This window comes from Fusarium poae, chromosome 4 (assembly GCF_019609905.1).
Source record: "Fusarium poae strain DAOMC 252244 chromosome 4, whole genome shotgun sequence".
In the NCBI taxonomy this organism is placed as follows: Eukaryota; Fungi; Ascomycota; class Sordariomycetes; order Hypocreales; family Nectriaceae; genus Fusarium; species Fusarium poae.
In genome coordinates this window covers 864,487-879,336 of record NC_058402.1, presented here as the reverse complement: position 1 = coordinate 879,336, position 14,850 = coordinate 864,487, and the positions used below count along the sequence as shown (strand labels likewise).

General features: G+C 47.9%; 4 protein-coding genes across 4 annotated transcripts; 1 reads left to right on the top strand and 3 right to left on the bottom strand.

The window, feature by feature from the left end:
- Positions 1 to 1,232: 1,232 nt before the first annotated feature.
- Positions 1,233 to 2,692, bottom strand: FPOAC1_010392 (uncharacterized protein; the record flags this gene model as incomplete). Its single annotated transcript, XM_044854783.1, has 2 exons — positions 1,233 to 2,159; positions 2,204 to 2,692. 2 exons carry the CDS (start codon positions 2,690 to 2,692, stop codon positions 1,233 to 1,235), a joined length of 1,416 nt encoding a protein of 471 aa, XP_044702096.1.
- A 765-nt stretch (positions 2,693 to 3,457) lies between these two features.
- Positions 3,458 to 5,698, bottom strand: FPOAC1_010391 (uncharacterized protein; the record flags this gene model as incomplete). The annotated part of the gene is made up of 2 exons (XM_044854782.1): positions 3,458 to 5,581; positions 5,651 to 5,698. 2 exons carry the CDS (start codon positions 5,696 to 5,698, stop codon positions 3,458 to 3,460), a joined length of 2,172 nt encoding a protein of 723 aa, XP_044702095.1.
- A 4,796-nt stretch (positions 5,699 to 10,494) lies between these two features.
- On the top strand, positions 10,495 to 12,024 carry FPOAC1_010390 (uncharacterized protein; the record flags this gene model as incomplete). Its single annotated transcript, XM_044854781.1, has 3 exons — positions 10,495 to 10,689; positions 10,912 to 11,638; positions 11,693 to 12,024. 3 exons carry the CDS (start codon positions 10,495 to 10,497, stop codon positions 12,022 to 12,024), a joined length of 1,254 nt encoding a protein of 417 aa, XP_044702094.1.
- Positions 12,025 to 13,599: 1,575 nt separating this feature from the next.
- Positions 13,600 to 14,436, bottom strand: FPOAC1_010389 (uncharacterized protein; the record flags this gene model as incomplete). The annotated part of the gene is made up of 1 exon (XM_044854780.1): positions 13,600 to 14,436. One exon carries the CDS (start codon positions 14,434 to 14,436, stop codon positions 13,600 to 13,602), a length of 837 nt encoding a protein of 278 aa, XP_044702093.1.
- Between the last annotated feature and the right edge of the window lie 414 nt (positions 14,437 to 14,850).

Sequence of the window (14,850 nt, the reverse complement as noted above, 5' to 3'; positions counted from 1 at the left end):
GACCTAACTTTTGCCCACCCATTAATAAGTAATCAGAGGCTGCCAACTAATTGGATCAACTATTCAGGTATACATGATGCAGTATAAGACTAAATAATGCATAACCTGTTTGTTGTTTATTATTCTACTTTTGATATGTATTTTATTACTATTACTGTTGATATGTCGTATCCTTTCACCAGACTCTATTGCTTGATCCTCTCACTGTTACCCATACTGCCCACCAACTGGTATTAGTGAACTGCGTGTGGGAACAATAGAGGAAACTCTGACGCAGCCAAAATAAAAAAAACACTAGAATTGGATCCCTGGTCCTCGCTTAAAACCACATCTTATGCAGTACAAGTCATGTACATTTATTTACCTGAAAAATTGTTTTTTGTGAGTTTTTAGTTAGGGCATGGAAATTGAGGATCCCAGCCAAGAAGAAGAAGAGGAGAGAAACTAGACCTAAACTAGTAGCACAGACAGAATAGAATGACCCCGCGGTTACGTCGAGAGAGAGCTCTGACGGAATGACAAAACAGCTCAAAAGCTGCATCAGATGGTAATAGACAAGAGTTCCCAGCCATTGAATTTATCAGTCAAGTATCGTCTCAAACTCAAAATCAGGATACAACAAACGTTCCTTTTTTCACGAGAGTTCAATGCTTCACCGTATCCCGTCTCTACCTGCCATCCATTTAATCCTACCCCGCCAGAGCTTAGCTAGGTCGCCTAGGGCTTGTTTGGCTGGTGGAAATCCCCAAGTGCCCTCCAACGTCACCAAACTGCCCCGGTTGTTTGTACCCTCAATAACCTGGATCAATATACTTATATCAATTAAACAATCATGTACACGTTTTCATGGAGGTTTAATGGTCAAAACAACGTCTAAATACAAAGCTCAATTACATTCCATGACTCTAAATAACCTCTCATGTTGCTCAGGTCTCTGGAATGATCAGACCTCGCTTGACCCCGTGCCTCGGCCGTCCGCTTCCGGTACGCGAACCGATGTGCATGCTCTCATAGCTACGTACCCCTCAAACGCTGTCCTGATGATCATGATGATGGTTTCGACCTTCTCATTGGCTTACCCAAACTACTTTATACGATCGATCGTATAGGCCCTTCAACAATAAACCTAAATCCGAAGCCATCAACAGCACCGCTTCTCCCGTTTAACAGACATAGGTAGCATGTGTGCATAGGAAAGAATCCGCATTGATAGAATACCATGTAACACCTATCTACCGTCCCGTAAAGAATCGTCTCAGCTCAGACCCAACCGTGCCCCAATCATTGTTACCCTCAGATTGTTCAGACCTTGTCCTTGCAAGACCTTCCTCACTCAAGCTCGCTGCCACTCTCCTCAATCTTCGTACCTCAGGATTCTGTGCTGGTCTTGCCATCATAGGCTGGTAACGGTCCAGATACTCTGACGATTGTGGTGCAGTATTCGCACTCCGTTGCGAATGTGATGTGAGTTGCGAGGGCAAAGGCCTGGCTGTTCTGGCGGTAGACAAAGGAAGTGGGTAAGGCGTCCGTAGTACCTGATCAGGATACTCAGGGGGTGTTCGATACGCTGAAGTGGTGGCTTCCGAACGATTGAGATCTGAGTGACGGGAAGGGGCAAGTCGAGATGAAGGTCGTTTCAAAGGCTCCTCTCTAACCCAGCTGACAGCTTGTCTATGCCGTACTTCAGAAAGCTCATCATCTTTTGTGCAGTTCTTCAGAACTTCAGGAGACGACGGTCTATCCCCATATTCACGACGTGGCATTGGGGATCGAGAAGCATCAAGTACAGATGGAGATGGTGACCGTTGGCGCATGCTTTGATGATCTGATATTGTACTTTCTTCAAGAGATCTGGGATAGGCTGATCCAGGAGCTGAACGAGGCTTTCTCAGGTATGGGGGTGCTTGAAGATGTGTGTCGATAGCGGTTACTCTGCGGTGCGGTTCACGAATGGGACTTGCGGGTCGTTGCATGAATAGAGGTATTGGCTTCAAAGGGCTCGGTTTGAAGGAAGGTCCGTTAATAGGATCAAAGATGTCGACCCAAATGACTGACTTTGAAGTGTCTCTGGAATTGCTCGAGAAGTTGCTGGATATGCCTTCATCTCCTGTTACCCCGTCTCCAGTACGGTAGATAGGCGGTTGCCACGAGGAAACAGACTGCACATGTTAGTACACTGAGCACAATAGCAATCCATCCTTACCTTGGAGTTCCTCTCATTGTTGTTGGCCTCCCATCTCTTCCTTGTCAATCCACCATCCACTTTCTCAACCCGCCTCAGACCTCTGTTGACAACGGTGCTCTCCTCTGTCACCCCATCGACTTCGACTTCGACCACGTAAGCCGCACAGAGCGGCACTTTGTCCACTTCTTTCCCTCCACATCCATCTCTTTCGATTTCTTCCTCGTCCCGAAAGAGATCCTGTATCCGCACACCCTGGTAGATAGCTCTGCTTCCGTACAGCAAGCATCCGTAGCACGCCCGATGCCAGAAACACCAACCAAAGCTAACGCACTCGTCGCCACGAAAGACAAGTTCGCCGCAGACCCAGCAAATGGCGAGTTTAAGAAGCGCGGCGTGGCAGGGTGTACATGCGAGTCGTGCAGAGCGTCCGATAATTTGGGGAGGGCCATGGGAAACATGGAAGCAGAACGTACAGGTGAAAATGTTTGCATGGTTAGGAATTGACATGTTTTAGACATAAAGAAAAGGGATTTTGTTCAAGTATCATGTTAAGGATACAAAGGAGCGTAGTAACAAACAGTCTGATCAATACCAGCTTCAGCGTTGCTATTATTCCAGGGGAACACAAACAATTGGAGACGCAATACAGACAAGGTAAGAGGGAGTACCTTAGTAGTTATTAACAAGCGAGGGGTTGTTGTTATAGAAATATGGCAAGTACAACTGATGTCTGGAGGCGGAAAGGGCAGTCTTTGGTCAAGATAGCACATAATCAATCACATTTTCATCAAACGGAATACGACAAGTCTAGACATGAAAATGTGTCTATATTTATAAACCATACAAACAATTACAAATGCAAGATGAACTGTCCTCATCTGAATTTTGATTCTCATAACATGATATGTTTTGCCTTGACGCCACCCCTTAAACCCCCCAACCGTGACTTGACCCAAATGCGTTGCCTCCTGTGACAACAGCATGCCAGATACTTTGCAAGCCAATAAAAGAAAAAAGCCAGGTAAAAAACAATCTCGAGACTCCAGCTTAATCAAACCGTATTTCGTCATTCTCTTCTTGTGTCTAGCTCTGGGAAAGTTGCCAGCAGATTTGGGTGACCAATATGTTAATAGTCAGAACCAGTAGGCAGACCAATCTCCAGAATGCGACAGACACGCAAAGGTCGTATTATGCATTCAATATGTAAAGAGAGTAGAGCCAGGGAATTAAAGCTCAAGCTCTCGTAGTACACCTTTCAATCATTCCGGGAATTTATGCCCGGTTCTTGGGTCGAGCAAGCATGTTCAGTCGGCTCATACTGAGAACTGAACGCTTCTTGACAGGACTAGCGGTAGCAGGGGTACGCGTAATCGCACCAGTCCTCGCCTTCTTTGCGCTGGGAGTGCCACCGGTAAGTCGGGGAGCAAGCAGGGCCTCGCCTTCAGGAACATGCTCAGCCTTGCGCTTCTTGTTAGAACGCTCGGCTAGCTTCTCCTCGGCTTCCTCCTCGTCCCAGCTAGTCCTGTGTCGCTTCTTGTTAGACATGCCGTGAGGTGCTCCAAAGATAACCTTTTCAGAATCAGGCAACTTGTTCTCCTTATTGGGACCGACAGGAGATGTAGGGCCAGGGAAGCTACCAGGCATCTTTGCATCGGGCTTGATTGACTGTCGTACTTGACGAACGCTAGACTGGCCGGGGGAAGCTCCAAAACCCAAGACGGGAGCATCTCCAAACTCAATGGTGTGATCACTACGGAATGTGAATTTACCAGGGATAGACGCAGGCGCCACAGGTAGAACATCCTTTTCCTTTACAACAGGGAGTTCCGGAAGAGGTCTAAAGCCACTCAGATCGGGATATGCAACGTCTCCTGAATCTGCCTTTGCAAGTGCTTCGTCAATACCCTGGAACGGTTCGTCCTCCAAGCTTCGTGTTGGTTGAGCCTTGAGGCAAGACTTCAAAGGAGAAGGTGAGTTCTGCTGAAAAGTGATACGAGTGGCCTCCGGAGTGAAAGCAACATGCTTTGTCACCTTTCGTCGAGGAGTAGTCAACGGAACAGGAGGTAGAGCTTTGTCTTTTTCAGCCCTGGGTGGAGCAGGTGTCTGAGAAATCTTGGGCTGCGGAATAGCAGTTTGGACATTGCCAGAAGGTGTTCGGTGTCCTCGCAAAATTGACTTGACTCTATCAAGACGTCCTGAGCTAAGAACACGAGCTCTAGGGGTGGCTGCTTCGCTGGGGGCAAGCAGACCTGGAGTGCTGGTGGATTTCGACAGGCCGCTCTTCAGGTCAACCTTGGAAGGGGATTTGATCAGAGAAATGGTTGGTTTGCCCGAGTGCGCGAGGGAAGCCTTTGTGGGACTCATGAGTCGTGAGAAGCTGGGTTTCGAGGCAGGCAGCTTGGTTGAACCATTGCCGCTGGACTTTGGTCGAGGAATCGAGGAGTCATCACGTGAGACAGGTCGATTTGTTGACGCGTCGTCGTCCTCTCGCTGCTTAAATCTCTTCGAAGTAACGCGTTCGCGCTCCTGTGCGTTAGGGGCCAGCAGCGGCTTCTTGGCGGATGGAGGGAGAGCCATGGGAATACCAGAAGGAGGCATGGTAGCCTTCTTTGGAGAAGGTGATTGTTGATACTCTTCAAGATTGGCTCGAGAAGACTTGCGCTTGAGGCTTTGTGTAACGCGAGGCGTCGAAGGAGTAGGAACTTCAGGCTCCTTTGAGGGAGATTGCTTCAGACCAGACTTGCTAGGAGATGAAGTCGGTGTTGTTTCCAGGTTAGCCTTGGAGGGTTTTCGCTTAAGAGACTGGACAACAGGCTGGAATCGTCCGTTCTGAGCTCTCCAAGCAGAAGGGTGGTTCTCAATAGAATCCATCTTCTTAAATTCGGCAATGTGCGCCGCGCTGTAGCGACTTGTCTTGCCTGTAGGCTTGGCAATCTTGCGGCTTTCCACCTCAGAAGCATCCGCGTCGCGCTGAGCGAGGAGATCGACTTTGATCTTGGCAGCCTGCTGTCGAAGTTCCACCATCATTCGCTGCGCATCACTGCTAAGGCTAGTATCGGTGGTGTCGTGCGCGACTCGGAACGTGAAATCGGATGCAGGTACCCCTATCTTTGATGGCGTGTCGGGTTCGTTGCTGTTCTTGATATCTGTGAATCCCAGTCTCATGGCAGAGGAGGGCTCGCCCATGGTCTGGTGGGCTTTGCTTGGGTGCATTTCGTCATGGGGAGGCTTCATGGCTGATGAAGCTGGTGTTGAAGGCGCAGGGGCCGGCGAAGATGGAACAACATTGTTCTTTGTTTTGCTTCTGCTCTTCTTCGCAGACCTGGGCTCTGGAAGTCGTTGAGGTGATTCGGCATCTTCAGTGACGACCTCCAAGGTAGGTGCTACTGGTTTAGTCTGCAAAATATATCAGTCAGATAGTTCATCCCCAAGATGAAAAACAGGTGATGCTATCGCAAGGCTTACCTTGGTAGAGGACGCCAACCGGGCCGACCTACGGCGCGGGGGTGACATGCTGTCTAGTAAGGTATTTGATCAAGACTCGACCAAGTTATGCAAGCTTTGGGCAATTAATTTCAACAATTAAGGGTTGCGATCCTCGTCAGTTGATGTGTCTGGTATGATGTCAAATCCTGCGATGGCGCGTGAATCCGGACGTTGTTACTGGTGGGGCTGTTTGGTTTGTTTACATGGTCCGAGCTCCATAACAACCTGAGTGCGACTGTACTGTGTATAGGACAGTGTATATGTTTACACACTGTACATCGTCATTAGCTACCCTGTGGCATCAATCATATTGAAGTTATTCACATCCGTTTTGTAGATGTATCTTATGGTGATATTTGTGATAAATCTCACTTCATATCATTGAAATAGGTTTCTATCGTTTCTTTTTTAACGTTTAGAACTTACACTGACCACGTTTAGCTAAGCATAAAATTGTAAGCCCATGTCAAAATAAAGTATTGGCACTTGACTTTTAAACCGGTTTACCCACGCAACTTGGTTAGCTACAAAGTTTCAATTTGGAGACTGAACACTACCTACCTACCTAGGTAAAAACCAAGCTGACTCTCAAATCTTTAACACGGGATCATACGCGACCAAGTCGAGGACCGGATAAAGTACTGCAATAATCGAAAGGTTTTCTAACAAAAGTCCTTCGTCACTCATGCATTCATTCATACAAAAATGATCTGATTATGCACCTGAGAATTCCAGCACCAACTGTAAGATAGCCTCGGCTACTTGCACGATATGATCGACGTAAGATCGAGGTTTATCGATTGTATCATGCCACAAATACACTGATCGATCCATGGAATGAGGTTCTTTTGAGATTCGAACATGACGACCCCAGGACACGCTAGAAAATTTCCAGAACCAACAACCCATGTCTTTTCGAAATAGCCTCCGCCCTACTGTTGGCTTTACTTACTATGTACGTAGGCACCATTGTTCAACCACTTATTCCTGGCGTTACAAACTGCACAAGGCGCAAGCCTAGTCAACCCAAAGATAGTCAGCTGAGGTGAGAGGATTTTTCATCCCTCTCGGTGAAGGAGGTGACCGAGACTTTCGGCAGATTCAACCGATACTAGTGTGCTTGGCTACGGTGATTGTCAAGGGCATGAGATCATGTCGACACAAGTTCATCCTACAAGGATTTATGAGAAGATCCTAGTTCTCACGTATGTAGTCATCCTACCATCGTGAAGATGATTAGCCTTCTGAACCAGAAATAACCTTGTACATGAAAATGCAGTACATAATTAACTGAGAGCCAGTAATCAAACGTCACAAACAAGACCCTCAAGTTGTTTACCAAGGGCGGAAGCTAAGACCCAACAAAGTTACAACAGGAGACCGCCACTGTTCGGGAAATGCAGGTCAAGCGGGTTCGCTAGGCCAAGCGAGACGAACCGTCTTCCTTCGACCTTACTTGGCAGATCCTCGCTCGCCGGTTGCAATAAAGCAGGGATGCAGTTCTGTGTGCCTGGCTCATCAGAAACGATAGGGCGCAGTTGACAGAATGATGCACGGTTGTAATCCCAATCATATTGGACTTACCTACCTGAGCTTATACTCGTCTCATCGTCTTACACATGTACGTAGGTTGTCCAAGTTCCAGTGGTATTGGAACAGACACACAGGTCCAGGTCACTGGAAATTCCAACAACAAAGTCTGAGCCTCTCAATCCAAAACAAGATCATCTTAATCATATTTCCATCAAGCGCCTCGATAATCCCGCAAAATGCGGGAGATCTGGGGTAATAGCAACAACCACAATCTTTGACTTTCTGAACCCACCTCCAGAGCTAGTCTGACATTCATAATGGCCTACCCCAAAAGAGGTTATCCAGACTGGAGACCAAGGGGGTCCCCTAGATCTGTGGCTCCGATCAAACAAGCTATGCATGCACGTACCGATGCATGAGCAGGAAATGAACCATGAGCAGAGTTTTCAGAGCATGTTTCTGGAACAGGACATGGAAGCCAATACTTCTCATCATGTGAGACTCCACCGTTGCACGGCTGGAGGCTATCGTATGCAGGTTTGATCCTAAAGAGACAATGGGCTGGGATCGTTGTCCATGGTTGCGACTCATGACACCTTGGAAGAATCATTGTGATGCATCATCGTTGTAGCACGTATCCTGGACGCGAACCATTATTGCTTAGAAATGTTGAGATGTAGTCTTTTGTTGTGGTGGCATCGGTGTTTACGTCGTCATTACTAAACCCGTTGCACATGTGTAGAGGCTGGGAGGAATAAAGTTTTGGATGGTTTAATTACCATCGGCAATTGTGAAGGATGATCAACGGCAGTGATACATTCAAAACCAAGAGTTTCATGAGAAGCAACCTGCTAGGATGTTGCAATATCCCGTCATTCGCTCATACTGAAGGAATGAGCATAGGTGGTGTGTTCTATCAGATTGACATGACTTTTGAGATATCTGATTGATATCAATGAAAGGCCGTCTCGCTTATCTGACAGAAAATGTTTGCTCGGCACGGCCGTATCTTGGACAGTACGTAAATGTTATGATGCCGGATATGAGACGAATCTTGGAATTCCGTGGCACATTGTTCCTTTCGTTTGCAACCAGCAAGTTGTTTGGTCACATGTTCTTCAAACAGTAACAGTAAGACAACCCGGCATACAGTAGTTGCACAAATCTTCGTATTGCGTTTTATGAGCGTCGTGTTGTAGGAGCACATGGTGTTGTCAAGGATGAGATCAAGCCTGCGGATAATCCTCCTGGAGCGGAGGTTTCGGAGGACTGAAAACAAGGATCAAGGCATCTTGATCTTACAAGCGCTAAGCAAAAAACGTTCACTATTGGACATTCACATGTATTGACTGCTCCACCAGATGTTTGGTGGTCTGGTGTCGTAAGCCAGTCTTCATCATGAGAAGCCCGCCAACCGGACTCTACGGAGGTTGTGATGAAGCCAGCGGCGTCACAGATGTGAACAAACTGGAACAGATGACCACAAAAGCTGAAGTGAACAACAGCCTCACAGTCCTGCATCGACCAAGAGACTTGACAACGAGCGAGGTCGGGGTGAATAGTGGAACTCGATAACAGACCCTTGTCGTTGGCCCTCGCATGGGTCGTTCTCTGAGTTTTCTAGAACTGCCAGGCTGCCGGGGTGAAAGCCAAAACAACCGGTGTAATTAAGCATGAAAGGATGATCAACCGCGGAATGACGAAGCCAAGTGCTGGAACGCACCATGAGACGTTACGGTAAGCTTTAAGTTCAGACTTTGCAGATTTTACCGGCAAGTGAACTTTGAGAGATTGCGGCAAATCATTGAAAATTTGCACAGACGTTGTGATTGGCGAAAGAGCGGGTGTGAACATCGAGGGTTGTCTGTCAAAGTTGGTATTTAGACGAGCAACGCTTTCTGGCGTATGCCTACGCCACCAAGGCGCACCGGACACCGTTCAACCACCACCAAACCGCCCTTGTTGTTGTCTCTGGTCGAGGACTGAAGTAGGTATTTCCGGTAAGACTGGGAGAGGAGAGAAAGCGGGGGCTCCGATGTTACAGCTGCCGATCAGTTCAACCAACAGAAGGAGAGTGGGAGTACCTAGTGGCCCGGCGGCCGAATGAAGAAGTATTTTCAGCCGTCGGCCACGCGACAAGAAGCTCTGTGCTTTTTGCAGATAGTGGCAGAGGTCTGTGGTTTTGTAAGTTTATCAGAAGATCTTGAGCATCAACAAAGTCATGGATTGCTTATCAGTTGAATCTGCACTGGAATCCCACTGTCTCAGACAGAGATCTGCTCAGCTGGAGTGTGATGGGCGGATGGTTGGGAGAGAAAAGAGGCTAGTTCCAAGGTCGGGGTGGGATGGTGAAAATGCCAGACCAGGACATGCATGCATGGCTGCAGATTGTTTAGTGAGTGAGCGAGTGGGTTAGTCCCCCTACATCACGGGCCACCAAAACAATACTTGTCCTGTTTTGATCTGATTGATTGATCGATTATCGGTTCGTTTTAATATCCCTCATGCTCAATCTGGAGGATTGAAAAGAAATCATTCAAGGCCCGTGCATTCGTTGGAATCCAAACGATGAAGAATTAAGGTCAAAGATGGAGGAGTCCGGTGGTGGACTGGTTTTTTTTAGTGGGTGGTGCCGCTGTCTCCTGTGCTCCACTGCCCGTATGATATCCACTCTGGGCCCTTATACGAGATTTTAATTGGCTCAAGGGTTTTGGCCCTCGAGTCTTTGCAGAAAAGAAGGAGCGTCCTGGGCAGCCCCCTCCTACCAATTTACATTACATAAAACCGTATTCCCTTGCGGCGTGAGTGATCCCCTTCTCTGTTATCGCAACCGTCCCCCCCAAGAAATCGACGCGAATTACAGCCCGTCTTTTATCTCTTCGTAGAATTTCTTACGTTTGTTTTGCAAAAGACCCTGCGACATTGATAGGATAGGCGCTTGTTAGACGCGTATCAGTATCAGTTATCCTTTCACATTGCAGCACATCCATACTATCTTTGATAGCCAAGCGTTGTCTCTGGCTTTTCTCAGCAGTACTCTTGGTGCTGACCCCCGTACGACCCCCAATCCGGGCTGCATTTCCTATCTCTTGCGCCCGCTGCCACTACGCCCGCAACCGCAAAGCAAAAACCCAACGGGCGCACACTTGCCTGTCTTGATTCATTACGCCCGTCAACTCGACGTTCCACCCGTCTTCGTCACGTAACAGAATTCCCGTTTTGCGTCTCTGGGGCGTTTGCCGCTGCGCGGCAAATCGTCTAGTAGCCCAGTCTGGGTAATGGCAGACAAGATGTCAATCGATAAGGCGGATCCTTCGCAACACCAAAACAACAACAATCATCTCAATGGCCTAAACGGTCACTCTCGGGACGAGACCGACTCTCTCGTTGGCTCAAGCCCTGAGGGCGATCATCACCCTGCGATAACCTCTGCCAATGCCACCCAAGAGCCTCAGCAGCCTAAGCGGAAGGGCGGCCGCAAACCTGTAAGTCTTGACTCAGTTCCATATCTCACTATCACAATACTACACCATGCGTTATTGTTCACGAGCAACGTCTCTTGTCAAGAACAACATCACCGCACGATGGTGCCAAGGCATATCAATTTGACGTGTCATCTCCCCCGCTTCAATCTCGCTTCCTACTTCGACTGAGACAACAAACACAACATGCAACACCAAGAATAGATACTAACAGATAATGTCAAGATTTATGCGACTTCCGAAGAGCGAAAGCAGAGGAACCGACAGGCTCAAGCTGCTTTCCGAGAACGTCGAACAGAGTACATAAAACAACTCGAAGAGACCATTCGCGTCCATGAGTCCAACCTTCACAACCTCCAGGCGGCCCACCGCACTGCTGCCGATGAGTGTTTGATGCTTCGATACAAGAATTCGCTTCTTGAGCGTATTCTTCTTGAAAAGGGAATCGATGTTCAGGCTGAGCTTCGCGCAAAGACCGGTAGTCCAAACCTGGGACCGACTCATATGCCCCAGAACATAGTTCAGCCGCCTCCAATTCAGCGTGCTATTATGAACCGACATCACCAGTCTCGCCGATCAAACTCAAATATTGCTCCCAAGGCCGAGCCTGTCCCGGTACTGCCACCGCCGCTTCAACCACACTCGAATGCTGCCTCACCCAAGAACCGCCCAACTCCATCGTCTCACTCCAACTCGCCAAGCAACACCGGTTCCGCCTTTTCACCCGCTGCCTCGGATAACATGTCGATGCGAGGTTCCATGACAAGCATGTCACGACAGCAGATGCCTCAACAGCCACATCAATCGCAGCAGCAGCAACAGCAACAGCAGATGCCTCAGAATACACAGGCTCCTCGACCTTCAATGATGCAGAACGGTGGCCGGGGACAGACTGGATCTGGAGCTTCCTACTATCCTACCCCAGCTTTCCAAAACCACATCGAGCAGCTTGGTAAGCCGTTGTCATCATCGTTCCATAGACAACACACTAACACTGTACACACAGAGCAAGAATATGATGCTCAAGCAGACATGATTGACGAGCCTGAGATTGAAACCCCAGCTGGTCATGGAGGATACCCTTCGGGCTACAGCGGCGAGAACCAACAGCCCATGATGATGTCGCCTGCCTCCAGTGGACCCGGACACCAGATGACACCATCCCACGAGCCTGTTCAACAACAGCAACAGCAGCCTCAGACCACCCACTCACAGTATCCGTCGATGACTCAGTTGTTGGACCAAAACGGCCTGGATTGGGATCCCTTTGGATTGAGTGCTAGCATGGCGTTCCCCAACGGGCAGCAATTTCAGTTCGAACAAGCCAATATGAGGTGAAACTGTAATTCGAACACGACCTCTGGACCTAGTCCTCCAGAGGGTCCATTCATCGACAGGCGCCTGCAGAGCTGACGGCGTAGGAGGCCCGGTCTTCCTACCAGCTCTCGTCCAATTCACAAGATCCATGGTTAGCAATGATTCCCTCGAGACTGAGAAATCACCCCCTCAACAGAATCGTGCGCCATAGGCATGCTACAAGAAGACAAAAACACTTAACGCTCGCACTTGATTGAAAGGCAATCTCGCCGCGACTGACTTGTTGATTCTTCTGCGGGATGTGCGATAGATATATCCCACCGCAACCGAATTGGACAACAGGCCCTTTGGCCGAGCTTCAACATATCATCATACAGCGTACAGATACGCTGCAGATGCTGAAAAGTTATGATACCCTTCCGATGGCAAGACCTGTCGACGGACTTTACGATTATAATTCAGGACGGAAACATTCGATATAGAGCTCCTTGTGTTGAGGAGTCTTAGCAGTACTATATAAAAGCATTTAATCATTGCTTCTTACGAAATTAGCGACCTTTCGCGAATCGATCTATGCCTACTCCTTTTCCAAACAAGGTTGGGGATACCGGCGCATAAGGACATAAAAAAATAGGATTGGTATAACGACAGTTTTGCTTATTTTGCTTCAAAACTTGGGAATTTGGGGTCTGTCTAAAAGTCTAGTATGATCAGACACAAGTCTGTTCAAGCGTTTTGATTCTTTGTTACGGATTGACTAAGGGGTGCAGTTGATGGGGGAATCAAGAAGCATCATCACATCTTGGTACATAGCTTACAACAAATGATTACTATCCTTGCAATACTCATCTTCTGGAACCATCCAACTAGTGCCATTGTCGAGTTAACGTCCGGGGAGACAGGAGCTGATCCTATCCTTACCCCAGAACTGAAATGGAGCTGCAGACCTGCACGCTTCCCCGTGAAGTTTCGAAAGGAGGGCAGCCTTGACACATAGCCTGGGGAAGAATGTCACAGCTCATCTTTGCGAGTGACATAAATGACAGGATCATGTCTTGTTAGAACCAACGATCAACATAGTCCTGTTGTTTCTGTCGACAACTCGATTGGTTCTTGGCGTAGTGCCGAACATCCACGATTTCCAGTATGCGTTAGGTAACTGTTATTAATAGCTTCTCTGTAGTTGCATTTGAATGCTGGGGCTGGAGCATTGAGTTGGAAGGCGGGTCAATGCGGATGAAAGCAGCGGGACTAGCTCCAGGATCCTCTTAATGGACTATGATCGACGGATGGTGTGAGCTTGTTGTTAACAAGTTTAAAGCAAGGTTTAGACTTTGCGGGTGAAAACGGTTACTATTGTTTGTGGCGTTGGTGGTTGCATGGTCCCTGAGAGGAGAGTTTGACGGCAAGCTTTGAGAGGTGATGATATTGTATATTCATCAGAGGTCAATGAGAGGTTATCATTTGTTGCTGTTACTGAGACTTGGGAAAACCACATCGTTCCTGCTAGTAGTTTCATAAACATATTGTACATGATATCGTGTCATGGTTAAAATGAACTCATGAAAATGTATCGTATATGTACTGCGTTTCAACTTACCAAACCATCATCAAGATCACATATCCGACAACTACCTTGACCCAATGTTCCATAACTAGCATATGAGATGCTGCACTCTTCCACAGCACCTTAGCCTCACCGGCTTTATCCACTTTGTCAATACTGCAGACGACTTTACATTCATCGACACTATCCTCTCGATGAATCAGAGAACTTTGGCTTCCAACACTCCTCCTCAGAATCCCGTTATCAAGACTTCTCTTATCATTGTCCTTGGTAGCATTGTACACCATATCAATCCACTGAATCTGCATGTACGCTGAATCACCAAGACTCATATTACCGCTCCACGAACCACCGTCACTCCACGCATTGAGAATAATCTGTGCAGGATCCTTGGGCGTTTGGAATTCGATACTGGCCACTTCTTGCCCTTGCACATACCACACAGATCGCTCAGGCGTCCAGTCGAGTCGGTGTACAACCCAGTCATCCCACCCAAGGCCCTTGGGCAATGTACCGTTGCGAGTTGCTTTGGGAACCTCATCACCATCATCTGTGTACGAGGGCTGATTTGTGTACTGGATCCGGTTCTTCGGATCGCGCGTTAGGATCTCAATATCGGCTTCTTGCACATCCGCCAGCTCGTCACCGTCTTCCAGGTATGTGAACAGAGCCATGCATGCACCCGCGCTACCAGTAACACGAGCGAGCATCCGCACCGAGACGTAGTGATACGTCGAGACCGATTCGAACTCGGCGGCGCTCTGGAAACCGGGCATTCGCATCGTTCGCATTGTGAGGAACGTGTCCGAAGTCGCACCATCATCGTCGTTTGCTTGTATGTAGATGTTGTTGAGAGAGTTGGCCATAAACACAGTCGCATCGCCTGAGAGACTGACACCGCCGCCCCCACGATTGTTCCAGTCTTGTATATTCCATGTGCTATCCCATGTGTCACTTTTGAAGTAGTCGCTTGTTACGCCTGCTTTTCTCGAAGAATTCCTGATAGGACTTGGGACTTGAGCATATTCTGAAAGATTTCTAAAGTCGTAAAAGCCGTGCTGTGAATAATATGCAGAGTTGGAACCATTGGTGAGATAACAATTACACTCGTCGTTGTTTGTTAGTGATGCACGACTTATCGTCGCCAACACGACGAGCTGTATAAAGCATGAGCGAAAGGACCAAGACATGACTATAACTCAGTTACTAAATGAGAAGAAAACATGCAATTGGAAAGAGCCGCATTATGACTTTTAGTATCCTGAGCTGAAAGCTATGAT